Source organism: Carassius gibelio, chromosome B2, assembly GCF_023724105.1.
Source record: "Carassius gibelio isolate Cgi1373 ecotype wild population from Czech Republic chromosome B2, carGib1.2-hapl.c, whole genome shotgun sequence".
Taxonomy (NCBI): Eukaryota; Metazoa; Chordata; class Actinopteri; order Cypriniformes; family Cyprinidae; genus Carassius; species Carassius gibelio.
Window position 1 is genome coordinate 5,514,687 of NC_068397.1, and position 14,815 is coordinate 5,529,501.

Here is a 14,815-nt window from a genome sequence, read left to right on the forward strand (position 1 = left end):
ATGTGCTCTCTTCTCATTGTTTTTACACCAGTGGGCTCAATTTTTTTATCTCGCCTAGGGCCCCACAACCCTTCGGGCCAGCACTGCCTTTAAGACATGCTTTTTTGGCCAATAAGCAAATGCCAGTATAACGTGATGTGTGATTCATTTGAATACTCTCCTCCAATAAATTTTGCACCTGAAAGGGATAATCCTACAATAACATATTCAATTAGGTCGAGTGCAAAAATAATCCACATGCAAAAAAATGTTCACGCCTTTTCAGCTCTAATTCATCACTGTGTGTCTTTGGTAAAACCTGACTTTTAAATTTTGACGACAAAAGACGGTCTAGCTATTATAGAATCAAAATTGACTATAGATCACAAATCGGAAATTACAAGCACTCAATGATGGTTTAAAGTGGGTTTTAAGCAAATACACTAATAATTACATTTTCAAATGTCGCTTGATGCTACTTGTACTTCTATTTATATTATTTTAAATATTTATTTTATTTTATGTGTTCTTGTAAGCATTATAGATAGTTTGTGTTTGTGTAAAATCAAACTTTATTTAGCTATATTAATTTAAATGCTGTATATTGAGCAGTGGACGATGTTAAATCTATATATGAGATGCATATCTGAAGATAAATGAATTGTTGGTTGGTGCCCACTAGTATGCAGGTGTGAATAGGCAGAAGGTGATCAATTGTTTATGCTTAATGTGAAAGCATTGTTTTTGGCGATCCGCCTGACCTTTTAGCATCGCGCTCAGTGTGAAACATCCATTATGGTGTTGTGATTGTGCACCTCAGTGGCTTTGAGATCTGTGTTGCAAGCCTGTGCTCGGCTCTTCAGTTCAGCGCACTGTGGCTGCAGCTGCTGCATCTGCTGCGTCACACCCTCCAGCTGATCCTGCAACTGTCCCCATATCCTGTAGGCCTCCTGAACTTTCGCCTACAAAAAAAGCAAATCCCAGAATAGAGACACTGCACATTACTATGAATCAAACATGATTAGATTTTCAATCTTCTTCTATTTCTAATCTTTCTTCTTATCTTCAATAAAGTAACTAGGGCTGCTGGCTGTGCATATCCCAACAGACCTCTGAAATAACAGCAAAAAGCTTTGAGGGTTGCAGAAAGATGGCAGTATGAGTTAGAATATAAATATATATAAAAAAGATGAAACCCATAATTAAACCATTGCAATAATAAACTGGTTGTTGACAAATAATGTTATTGTAAAAATGAGATGAAAACAAGGCAAACGTGGCCATTTGAATTCAGTTGGCTGTTTTTAAGCAACTCTTGAGCATGTCTGAATAAACTGATTGGTTAGCAGTATCAAATCTTTGAAAGTTACTCAACTTAAGGTTATTTAAAAAAATATATATTTATGAAATGTTTTAGGTATTTTCGATACTTGCGCCATTATCTGAATTTTTTTCATGCCAGTCTACATCAAGAACAAACTCCTACATCTGCTTGGAGGAGAAACCTCAGGAAGCGCAAACATGGCTGCCAAGTGTTGTGCTACAGGACCACCGATGGCACAATAAAATCAATACTCATTGCATACTTTTTTGCCTTCTGTTCTGTTACTTTATCTAACTTTTTGTGAACATAGCAGCACAGCATACAGTAGGTTCAACTGAATAAGCTATGTAAACATTAAAATGGAAATGACACTTACATCATAACTGTGTCCCGTGTGCCACTTATAAAGCTGCCTGAAACACACCTTAGAACGTGGAAAAATTCGAAGAATATTCGTAATTTTAGTTTTTTGTCTGTTTTTTACAGCCCTACTGTGGAATAATGTATTTCTGCTAAACCTGCCCCTAAACTGTGTAAACTGTTAAAGTCTCATCAGTCTCATTTTGGCCAAAAATTCATACTCAGGCAGGAAAAGCTGAAATCTTTCCCCAAAATAGCCTGTAGTCAAATGTGTGACTTCATGATCACTAGAGGAAACTGGATCATAGAAACTCCAGACAATATTCAGTCACCTCCCACTCTTCAACCTTCTGGTCATATTTGACAGTTGACCTCTCTTCAGCTGTGATTCGTTCTCTCATTGGCTTCATCTCCTGCTCCACCTCTGCCACCTGATGTACATAAACATACATTTCAATATTAGGTCGCAATCTTCGGTAATTAGATATTTGAAGCATGTGATCACCTAGAGATTGGAACCATAAATAATTAACGCTGGCAGTGATTCCTTACCAGAGCCCAGGCCATCTGATTCTTCAGCTCATCCAACTTCTTTTGCATTTCATCAAGTGAATCCAGACTTTTATAGCGCTCTTCTTTCTCATGGTACTTTCTCTTCAGCTCTTGTAGAGTCTGTGTGAGAAGAAAGGGTGTGCCAGAAATCAGAGAGTAAAAAAGAAATAAACTGCCATCTTAAAGAGCATCTATTTCAGCAATCCAATCAGATACTGTTTCCAAAGATGCTCCATCCAATTAATAATTTCAGTTCCACTATGTAAATGTGATTATTTCAGCACTCACCTCCCTGTGCTTCTCCACTGTATTCTGAGTCATGGTCTTGGTCTTCATGATGTAGCTGTAATCTTCTTTCATCTGATCAAACTGGATGGCCTTCATGAAAAACTAAAGAAATAGAGCTAAGCAAAAGTGAAGTTTGTATTTGTTATGAGAGAAACAAATGCACAAACACACAGTCTTACTTTATATTTTTCACCCTCTCCGTTGGAGTGGAGGAAGTGTTCACTCATTTCCTGAGTTAGGATAGAGACCGGATTGTCCACCTAAATGAGTATGAAAAACAATCAGATAAATCAAAACAGATCATTTAAATAGTTTTGTTAGCAGACATACAGAGAATTGTAAGGATATCTAGCCAATACCTGGATGTTAAAGTGATCCAAAATGGAGATCAGTTCTTCCTTTTGTGATGACACTAAGCGACCTGGGAGACAGGCAAATTCAGATTTTTGAGCCAACTCATCTGTCATGTGGTAGAACTCAGATGTCACCATGGACAGGTTGCGTGACTTGCCCTCATTCTCACACCCCATGAACAAAAAAATGCAAGGTACAATATATATAACCCAGACTACAACATATACAGGTTCACTACAGATTATAAAGATCCCTGTCACATGCTTGTTTCTGTTTTGTTTGTTTGGTCCTTTTTGGTCATGTTTCCAGTTCCTGTCCTCATTTAGTTTAATTAATTCCAGGTCTCGCTTTATTAGTTATCCTCCTAACCTGTCTGCCCCTTTTATATGCCCTGAGTTTGAGGCCATTCTGTTCTCCCTTGGCTGGAATTGTTTTTTTGTAGCGTTCGTAGTATGGGAAGGAGGAGGTGGGAACCGGCGAACATTCAAATAAAAATGTAATAATAAAATAAACACAAAACCGTGTGATAGTCATCCGCGAGGGGCTGTCATGCTGTTTTGTGTTTATTTTATAATAAATAAACACAAAACAAAATCAAAACACAAAATAAAATCCAGGCCTGGTCTTCTCTCATCCTTCAATGTCGTTCCTCCTCCTTTTATCCTTCCGGAGATCCTCCGTGAGAATTGAGACCAGTAAGTGTCGCAGGTGTCCCTCATTCTCATTAAAGGGATGGTTCACTTTCAAATTCAATTTTGGTATGTTTTAGCTTATCTCAAGGGCATCCAAGATGTAGGTTTCTTTGTTTCCACAGTATTTCCCATCTTGATATTTTTAGGTCAAACCATTCTCGTCTGTGACTCATATAATGCAGGTCTATGGTCACCACCTCAAAGATCATGCACAGAGGAATCCAAATTAAACAATTCCCCATCGTAAGTACACATTGATGACCTAAGACACGAAACGAGCGGTTTGTGTAAGAAAACGAACAGTATTTATATCGTTTTTACCTCTTGTACACAACCACATCCAACTGATCTGAGGGCACGAGTGCTTTCTGATGTGACGTGTGCGCGCGCTCTAGCTTAGTCTGCACAGTGCGCAAGCGCGGAAAGTGCCGGAAGTGATCTCTCGAGCGCGTGTACATCACTCATTGTTTACACTTACGGTCTATGGTTTACACAGAGATTTCGGAAGTATAACCTTTCACTGTGAAGATCTAAAAATATTTAGACTTACAGGAAATTGCAATGGAAGATGATTTCAATATATCAACAGACAACGTTTAATTTCTGTTCACAACCATATTTATTTGAACCAGAATACACAGATCAAGTACTCAGGAGCGATCCGCTGCAGCAGCTTGTCTTCAAGCCTCAGAGAGACAAAGATCTCTTCAAAATTGGTGGTGTTTTAGTAGCAAGTGTTGTGAGATGCCAACACAAGTGGAGAGCATATGTTGTCACGAATGGAACACAGCTAAAAGACGATGACATTGACAGTATCGCATTGCACACCTGCCTGACTGAAGATCAGTGTTTAGTTTGTGTTTAGTTTGCCACATATAAACTGGAGGCGACATCCAATGCTAGAGGGACCCAATGGCACGCTGTCAATAGAGTGAGTAATGTGTTGTATTTTTATTATAATCGCAACGATTATAGGGTGAATTATAAACAAATTAATTAACTACAATTATTGCATTATATTTCAGACAGTGCAGATTGGTGGCGTATCGTGTGGTAAACAGTAAAAAATTAGTGACGTTCATGAGCAAGAGATCACTTCCGGCACTTTCCGCACTTGCGCTGACTAAGCTAGAGCGCGCGCACACGTCACATCAGCAAGCACTCGCACCCTGAGATCAGTTGGATGTGGTTGTGTACAAGAGGTAAACTATATAAATACTGTTCGTTTTCTTACACAAACCGCTCGTTTCATGTCTTAGGTCATCAATGTGTACTTACGATGGGGAATTGTTTAATTTGGACTCCTCTGTGCATGCTCTTTGAGGTGGTGACCATAGAACTCCATTATATGAGTCACAGACGAGATCGGTTTACCTAAAAATATCAAAATGGGTAATACAGCGGAAACAAAGAAACCTACATCTTAGATTTCCTTGAGGTAAGCTAAAACATACCAAAATTTAATTTGAAAGTGAACTATCCCTTTAACTCCACCTTCCTCTACACCCGCCCCTCTAGTCAAATTCTTGTCTACTCCTTGCTACGTCTTTTTTTTTTTCTGTTCACCTGGATATTATTAAAAGATGTTTGCATTCTCCCTCATCTCTTTTGCTCCGTGCGCCTCACAGTAGCACAAACAGTGAAAAAATTCCAGACCTGCACAAAAAGTAAATGGCGCCTCTTCTCCCCGTTTTATATCTGTTATTCCCTTGTGTTTGTTCCACGGCTATGGAAGGTGCCGCTCGGTATGACACCCTAGCTCACCTGGATCTCCCGTTTGTGGAGTATGCGTGGGAATTCTGCGGGATCGACACGAGTACAAAGATAGATAATGCTACAGTAGGTGGACAACCAAAATGCCCATCACCATCGAATGTAAATGATTGAAAACTGACTGAACTGACAAAGTTCAGGCCTTAATTTGTGCACCTCATTTTGGCGGATCCCCCTCCTTCAGGGGCAGCGTTTTTGTATGGCAGAGTAGAGCCCTGCATTTCATCCCGAGCCAGACTTTTTTTTACACCCTTGGACCGGGCTTTTTAACGTCATAGTTCAGACGTAGGTTGGGACTGTTTTAGGCTTCTCCGTATTTTTATATTTAAGACAAAAATAATTATAATTACCACGCTGGTGAAAACAGCAAGACCGTGCTACCCAAGCGGCAACCTCCCGCTCTCTCTTGTGAAGCCAACAAGGAAGTGACTAAAAATGTAATTCATCGACTGGCTGCTTGAGGCTGCTTGCAAAAGAGAGTCAGTCCCATAAACACCCCATGTTAAATTGCCCAACTTTACAACAGAAAAAAAAACATATTTACAGCCTGGTTCAAAAATATATTTTGGTCTATATAGCTAATTTTGACCTTCATGACAACTGTGAGGGGGGTGAATTGTATTAAGCCTTAAAATTCTGCATAATTAAGGGTGTCTGCTGACACTGCCGTCGAGGGCCTGCTCTGCACACTTTGAGCTTCAAAAACGCTCTTCAGAAGTCTACGGGTGACGTCACGGACACTATGTCCATGTTTTTATACAGTCTATGGGGCTACCGCGACTATCTAGAGCAACTCGACAGTGTATAAGTGTCCAGCAGCAGCAGTATGTATGCTATGGTGCGTGCTGTCAACAGCTGAACAGTTCTGCATTCAAATACATGCAATAAGCTTAAGATATTTGAATTATTTACTAATAAGTCGTGTTTTCTGAGTTGCAGATCCTGACGCGCCATCTCCTCAAACGCACCTTTAGAGAGAAGTGCATCTTTATGGATTATGATTATAATTAAAGAGTTTTTGTTTTTGATTTGATTTCGTTAAGTAGACATTTAAAGCTTTCTTTAGATACATTTATCATGTCTGTGAGGCATGTTTTCACTGAGTGTCAGTTCATTCTTTTACTCCTGTTAAAGATGATAAGTCAGAAAGCACAACAATTATTGATATTGTGAATGCACACAAATAAAAGCAAACCCTTCACAGCCACGAACATACACTTGCTATTACATACAAAACTTAATTATTTTAATGACTGAAATAGTAGTATAAATTGTTTAGGGAGAAGTGGGGAAAAAAGAAGGGCTTGGGAGGGCAATTCTGATAAGATGTAGAACACGGGCCTGTGCAGGGCTCTATGGCAGAGAATAGCAGCTGCCATACCCTAACCCAGTCAGATGTGCAATAAAAAAAAACTATCCAGACTCTATTATAATCAGTTATAATTTTTTTTTAAATCAGAGTTTTACAAATATTTAACTGATTATAAGTAAAAGCTTGTCAGTAAAACTTCGTAACGCCATTGGATCCTCAATCTCTCAGCGAACCTCGTCACCTCACCCGCCTCCAGTCAGATTGACACGGCGCAAACAACCTGAAGGAGACAGATATCCGCTTAAAGGGCAAACATATAATTGTTTGAATAATACAGCATTTCTTTACTCAAACACTATGTCTGTAAAGTGAGCAAACTGTGAGCATTTTTTCAAGGAAAAAGCTCCGCTCTCGTTCGTCTCTCTTCAAAAAAAAAAAAAAAAAAAAAGGAAAAAAAGGCAGCCATCTGCTTCCCGTCGTTTAGGACCTGCTGCTGCTGAGGCACGGAGGAGAATGAGCTTGTGAGAATACAGGTGGATCTGTTTGAATGTTTTAAAGAGGGATTTTCCCTTTCGCGATCGTCATTGCGGTGGATGAGAGCCTCGGGAGGATGATGTTATATTTTTAACACTATCTGATACTGAGGTTAGTGCTCTGCTTGGTTTTTACCCTGGAAAAGCAGGAGATATTTGAGGATGGTGAAGAAGCCGAGGCTGAGCCTTATCAATTCTCCTGCCCTGTGTATGTAGAGCTGTAAGAGGTTAAGGATTACGCAAAGGCAAAGTTGGACTTGCCATGAAAATGTGCTAACAAGGTGACCCTGTAAGGCCATAAAAGAAAAAAAAAAAAAACTTGATGAGCATTATCTTTCTGACCATAGCCCTCCAGTTCAGGTGAGCCTTCCATATCTGCATGATCTCCATACAGATATCAAAAAGAAATGAAAGAGGCCATTTTCTTCTCACGTCCATTGGTTTCGGCATAAGAGTAAATCTACCGACATCGAGGTGATGCGCGAAAGCGGCTATGAGAGGACGCCCCCTGTAGAAAGATCTTAAAAAAGACATCCTCTCTTAATCTCCCTCCTTGCCATCTAAGCCCCTTTAGAAATTCAGCTGGCTTAAATGGCAAGGCATACACAGCAGCAGGTCAGGCTGTGGCTTTGTTACACATGATGGTGGTGCTTGAATCATATCAGGCTGATCTGCTAAGAGATCTGGATGGAGGCAAGGGCCTTTCACCTGATCAGGTAGCCGAGCCGCACCAGGTGGCAGTGGAGAGACGTCAGTGGATGAACTTGGCAGACATCGGGAAGAAAGAAAAGGCTTTCTTCTTGATACTCAGGTTTCACTTCTAAAGGTTTCGGTATTTCCGTTGAGACAGTGATAGAGAAGTTCAGGGAGACCAAGGAGCACTCTGCTGCTTTCAGATCCTTTGTTCCACGAAGGTCCAGGTCAGAGCCCGAACAACATAGGGGTCGTGGCCTGTCTCGATCTGAGGATCAAAGATGGGCAAAGAAGGCTAGTGTCGCGACTCGCGCTCCTCCCCCACCTGCGGGCAGGGGTAAGAGAAATTGTGGGTCACGAGGAAATAAGCAGAATCTAAGGGATGTGAATCAGACGAGGCAGCGTTCTTGTCCGAATCAGAGTGATACAGAGGAATCTACTCGTTCCCTTCAGGGATTTTTAACTTCTGCTTTTATCCTCCCCTTTCTAATTCCCCTGTAACCCCCAGCTCTCCACCCGATCAAGGTTTGGTGGAAATCTCGCATAACAGTCTCCGATGCTGGAACTATAATGTTTTTGGCTGGTTTTATATTCATAGCAACCACCTTACTGATGGTCCGGACTGAAAGGAGGCACCCCTTGAGTGGGGCTCCAGCGCCTGAGGGTGGGTGAGTATGTAACCCTCTCTGTATATACTCGTGTATTAAATTGCTGGTGTTTATGTGTCTACTAATAAACTAATAAAGTTTCCTTTGCAGGGCTCAATTACAATGTTTACTAAACACTCGCCAGCACCAGCCATCCGGCTTCATGTTCTGGTATTAGGTGGCTGAGATCACAGCCCTCTGGATCATCAAGCCTGACACAGCACTGCAGGGAATTTCATGGATATCTGGCTATGTCACCCTGAGGGGTCTCATGGCAGCTTAGTGGTGCTGTCGCATCCAACAGGAAGTGGAGGTGGCAGTTACAGAAGTCTCCTTGTATATTCTGCCTCAGGTGATGCTCCCCTCGCCTGAGGTTTGTAAAATTGATCTTGCCTGTCCAGTGCGATTCAGCGTCACTGTGATGCTTAGGAACCTTTAGGTACACACGCTAAGCTTTGTGTACTTTCTCAAAACAACATGGTGGTCAGTGTGCACGTGAATACTTTGTGAACAGACTCTGCGCACTTTCTGAAATCCTGTATGGTAAGGGTTACGTGCTCCGCCTCGTTCCCTTTCTTGAGATGCTTAGAACTTGGTTCCTTGGGCTCCTTTCAGCCAGTGTGTATTTATTTATACACTTCAAGCATCACTTCCCTCAACATGAGGGGCTATTTGGGTGATTCTCGTGGTAGTTTAGCAGCGCACTCCCCTTTTTCCAAAAAGGGTCGCCAATGAGCGGGCTACTCTGAGCTCAGAGTTCTCCTCTCATATGAGACTGAGTTCTCTGTTTTTTCCCCAGAGCGCTCCAGTATTGTTTCCATATGTTGATGACTCTCATTCATACTGTTTTGAGATGTAACATTCCATCTATGAGCTGGAATGAGAGCCCCTCCTTAGAACAGTATTTGAAAATCCATGCTATGGTAAGTGTGCATGTGAAGTCTTTGGACACTTTCTGAAATCCACACTGTGGCAAGTTTGCACGCTAGTATTCTGCATTCTTTCTAAAATCCTATATGGTGAGGGCTTCGCAAGGTTGCTTCATCCCCTTTCTTGAGTTGGTAAAAGCCCCGTTCATCTTGGGCGCCACTCCTAGAGAACTACTAGAAAACTGTTGAGACAGCTCTTTCAGCAAGTTTATGCGTAAGCTAGCGGTAGCCCCTGTGTGACAGGCAAGACTTGGTAGAAAATGCTAGGTTCTTAGCTGTATCCCTTTAAAGGAATCTTTCTGGATTCCAAGCCTTCAGCTCTACCCCGGGCCGAGGCCCTAACAATTAAGTTGGGTATGTAGCTTAGGCCTTTTGGCCGTAAGGGGTACTGTCACAGACAGCCATCTAAACATCCCAGGGGCAACTCCCATGGAAATGGTAGAGTTGTTACAAAGTGCTCCCCACGATTTTGACCTGCACTTCCCTCAGCATGGTGGCGTGGGTATACTGTTCCACATAGCGCACCCTAGAGGACGCAGTTCGAAGTTCCCTTGAAAGGGAACGTCTCAGGTTATGAATGTAACCATGGTTCCCTGAGTAGGGAATGAGACAATAACAATGTTACATAACATGTAAAAGTTAATGAAAGCGTATAATGCACTGCAGTTGCCTCAGATTCAGACGTTCTGTTGACAGACAAAACACAGATCTCCTCATTGGCTGGTAAAAACCTTGTCAAATCCATTTGAGATTTCATATAGCATAATGTTAAGTGCAAGTGTCTACGCAGTTTTGTTTAATTATTGACTTAATAATTTAATTATTGAAAATACCCCTGTATTTTATGTTTTATAATGCATGCACAGAGTTTGCAAGTACAATTTTAGGATTACAATATTGTTTGTAGCGGTTACTTTCTAGGCCTTTATCTATGTTGCATGTAAAATAAAATATGTAATGTAATAATTAGTGGTGGGCATAAATTATTTTTTTTAATCTAGATTAATCTCACTGTGATCTTGAAATTAATCTAGATTAAAATGGCTCATTCGAATTCTGCCGAAGGCATTCAGAATATGTGTGTTACCCAAATAAAATTGAGAAACAGTAAGTCTTTGAGAAGGGGTTTATCAAGCAAGGTGGTGCATTAGAAGAGGGGCTCATCTCCTGTTTCCAAAATGCATCACAAAGTGCTTGAAAAACCTGTAAACTAATTCCAAATTGCACAAGGTGCAAACAACCTTACGCCTGTTTCTCACCGATGTTTAAGTTTTTTCAAGTTTGTAGATGTCAAGGTACAGAAACCAAATAATTAAATGTAAAATAGCACTGGATAGTCTTCAATGTAAAAATGAAATATACAATCAAACCTACATTTATTCAGACACCTTCAACATTTCTCACATTATTACAGTTTTGCTATATATATCAAAAATTATATCTGGTGTCTGAATAATTTTTGGTTTGACTGTTACAACTACAAAGTAATTCAGTCAAGAGCAGTGAGTGATTTTTATTTTCATTTTCTTGGATTAACATTACAGCAGCCAGTAGCTAAATTAGGCGTGGTCACTTTAAGAGACGATGAACGCATCCAATATAATACACATCCCATTTTTTCCTTAACCGTTTACTTTCACTTAAGAAATAACTGATAGTTTTTTTTAGCTTAATTTCCAAGGTGGACATTTTGACATATTTTGTATGTATTTGTCGGCACAAGAGCAAAAATAAGCAAATTCGATGTTCAAGTGTTTTGAGATGCCTTTCTCTGTGTGAGCCCTGAACACCTGAACAGCACTGTACTGAATTGGGCTCTTTCACATCTTTTTGTTTGTTCAAACTGCGATTTGTATTGGTTCGTTCGGGTGCAGGAGGGATTTACAGGAGAATTTTGCAGAAGAGAGCTCAGTTCAGTGTCGCTGTCCGTGATACACGGCTCTCTCTCCACACCGAACACAGTGCGCGAGTTACCAGCTACTCTGTTCAGCTTTTCCGCATCTTGTGTTTGGATACTTTAATGTTTAAATCGACAAGCGGTAAGGCTTAAAAACATGTGAAAAAGAAAAGCTTTTGTGACGATGCGCAGCAGTGGCCCGTCCCTGAGGATGTTTTTAGGCTGGCCTCAGCCAGTCAGTTATATAAAATATCAAGGTGAAAGTCATCATAGCTTGCTTAGTATAGACCCAGCTCCCAACCCAACTTTGAGAATAGATTAACGGCAATATTTTTTTTTATCGCCCGATAAGAGTCTCGCGTTAACGCAGCACGTTAACGCCGATAACGGCCCACCACTAGTAATAATTAGGGGTGTGGCTGAAGCCGAATACCTTATTTGGAATGGCACGGATAATGGCTTCAAAAAAGCATAACGGACAAGGAAAAATTCTGCCTGAATATTGGGCTGAGGCTGGCACAGTCGTGTTTGCTAGATAACAGTTAAGCTAGGGGATCAGCACAATATTATACACAGACCTCTAAAGTCATGCAATAGTGTGTGAAATGAATAAATGTAAACTTGATGAATGAAAAGAGTGCAAATCAAACACCGCATTGCTGTTGCTTCTCCGTGCATGTCTCAGAAATCAGAGTTTGGAAAGACTCATATCACCAATAATAATACATTAAACACGTTCTATTATTTGTATACATTTAAAAGACAATGATTTGAACCTTAGGCTATGATACGATACGAATGAATGGAACAAGCAGTTAGCTAAAGATAGTCATAACGGTCTTATCGAGTAACTGTAAGAAGTTGTATCCAAATGCAGTTACCCATCATTTTGTGATTGGTTCAGATACAAATACAGATACAAATACTGGCTGTTACATGAAAATGTACATATGTAATGTCATGACAATGACAATTTACATGTGTTGCATTTAGCTATAAATTTATAAAAAATTATTGATAAGAACTATTTCATGTCTTTTCATTTACAGTAGCATGAACCATGAGTAATCGAGTAACTCAAGTATTTTTTAAATAAGTAATTGACTAGCAGAAATCAGTAATCATGCAACCCCTACTATAAATACACCACAGTGACTTAAGATTCATAATCATTACTTCTGCTGGTATATTGTGGCAAGTTTGTGTGTGTGACTGAGTGCTTATTAGGCTATGTAGGCAATTAATAGCTTATCAATAAATGTCCGATCAGTCAACTAATGCTTAAAATCGTCATATAATAAATCATGACAATTTTACTTTGTCTTTAACTCACAATCCTAATTTAAACTACCGTATTTTCCGGACTATAAGTCACACTTTTTTTTCATAGTTTGGCTGGTCCTGCGACTTATAGTCAGGTGCGACTTATTTATCAAAATTAGTTTGACATGAACCAAGTGAAAACATTACCGTCTACAGTCGTAAGAGGGCGCTCTATGCTGCTCAGTGCTCCTGTAGTGTTTACACTGAAAACAGAGCGCCCTCTCGTGGCTGTAGACGGTAATGTTTTCTCTTGGTTCTAAATAGTGAAAGTGAAAGTGTGAAAGTGAAGTGACATTCAGCCAAGTATGGTGACCCATACTCAGAATTTGTGCTCTGCATTTAACCCATCCGAAATGCACACACACAGAGCAGTGAACACACACACACACACACACACACACTGTGAGCACACACCAGTGCACACACACGGAGCAGTGGGCAGCCATTTATGCTGCAGCGCCCGGGGAGCAGTTGGGGGTTCGATGCCTTGCTCAAGGGCACCTAAGTCGTGGTATTGAAGGTGGAGAGAGCTGTTCATGCACTCCCCCCACCCACAATTCCGTCCGGCCCGAGACTAGAACCCACAACCCTTCGATTGGGAGTCCAACCCTCTAACCATTAGGCCACGACTTCCCCCATAATAAATGTGACTTATAGTCCAGTGCAACTTATATATGTTTTTTCCTTGTCATGACGTATTTTTGGACTGATGCAACTTTTACGGAAAGTCCGAAAAATACGGTACCCAACGTAAGTGAGACCACAAAGGTGAAAGGGTTCTATATTTATAATTATACCTGCTTTACTTCTTAGTTCATATGTCTTCATTCCCTCGCTGGAGATATGAAGATCTACGATGATGGACTGCCCAAACACTTCTGGCTTATAAGCATCATGACCCCTGTTCCTCAGAGTGATGGACACATCTGCAGAACTAAATGTCAGTAACAATAACAGTATGAGAGACTATAGACTGTGACTACATGCAGAGAAATGCAGATAGGTGTGTCGTACCTCTCTCCTTCCTTCACAAATCCTTTGATAAAGGAGCCTCTGTTTGTGGTGTGATCTTTAACGCCCAGGGCTACTATCAGAGCTTTCAGCAAGGCACTTTTTCCACCTAACACACAAATATACATGAAACAACTATAAATAAAACCATAAAAACTGTAACAAAACTGTGTCCCTTTATATGTTTTCTTATTATTGTAGTTGGGGGGGGTGAAATGCTATTTCATGCATACTGAGTTTTTTAAACTGTTAAAGAGTTGGATTCCCATGCTAAACATGGACAAAGTTTCAAAAATTAAGTTGTACGTTTGAAGGAGTATTTTTGTTCCAAAAAAACCTCTTCCGGTTTGTCACAAGTTTCGGAAAGTTTTTTTTAGAGTATGAGTCTGTGTGACGTTAGATGGAGTGGAATTTCCTTATATGGGTCCTAAGGCACTTCTCCCGGAAGAGCGCGCGCTCCCATATAGCAGAGCAGAGACATTCACCAATCAGAGCGAGAGACCGAATTGTCACAAAAGAAGTGTGTTTTTGGTTGCCAGGGCAAGACAACCCTGCACAGATTACCAAAAAACAAAACAAAACAGCATTAAGGGACCAGTGGATGGAGTTTATTTTTACAGAGCATCAACGGAGTTGTGCAAGTGTTTTTGTTTGTTCCCTGCATTTCGGATTGCACATCGTTTATTTCTTAAGGATAATGCAGTCCCAACGAAAAAGGGTCACGATCGTGTGTTGGAACCACAGGCGGTGAGTAAAACTGCTTCAAATATCTCTGTGTTGTTCATTTAGCTATCGGCGCGTAAGCACATCAAGTAAACAACAAGCGATGTTGTCATCAAACTGCACTTTCCACAAAAAAAAAAGACGACATGAAGTGAAACCTAATCATTTTCAAAAACCGCTAAGCAAATATAAAGTTTCAATACATACCACATAGAGACGTCGTTACTGATGCTGCTCTTGTTAAATTTCAGCCTCTGGATCTGATTCTGGATCATAAATATACGCTGAATCTGACTGTTAGCCACGGTTTGTTTTGGATGTTTTTTTTTTCTCACGGTAATGTCACAGCTTCCAAACGCTCTCAACGCAAAATCCTACTCGCGCTCGTGATTCTTTAGCTCCGCCCACAAGTCACGCCTCCAGGC

At 40.6% G+C, this 14,815-nt stretch overlaps 1 protein-coding gene across 1 annotated transcript in view; it reads right to left on the reverse strand.

Moving 5' to 3' along the window:
* Positions 1 to 14,815, reverse strand: part of LOC127951560 (structural maintenance of chromosomes protein 6-like) — a 74,502-nt gene that overhangs the window by 54,449 nt on the left and 5,238 nt on the right. The window contains exons 4-11 of the mRNA XM_052549513.1: positions 13,671 to 13,776; positions 13,454 to 13,590; positions 2,863 to 2,924; positions 2,683 to 2,763; positions 2,504 to 2,605; positions 2,216 to 2,335; positions 1,996 to 2,094; positions 795 to 941 (exon numbers count right to left, since the gene is read on the reverse strand). Of these exons, the coding sequence (XP_052405473.1) occupies positions 795 to 941; positions 1,996 to 2,094; positions 2,216 to 2,335; positions 2,504 to 2,605; positions 2,683 to 2,763; positions 2,863 to 2,924; positions 13,454 to 13,590; positions 13,671 to 13,776 (854 nt within the window). The remainder of the gene's footprint in view (positions 1 to 794; positions 942 to 1,995; positions 2,095 to 2,215; positions 2,336 to 2,503; positions 2,606 to 2,682; positions 2,764 to 2,862; positions 2,925 to 13,453; positions 13,591 to 13,670; positions 13,777 to 14,815) is intronic.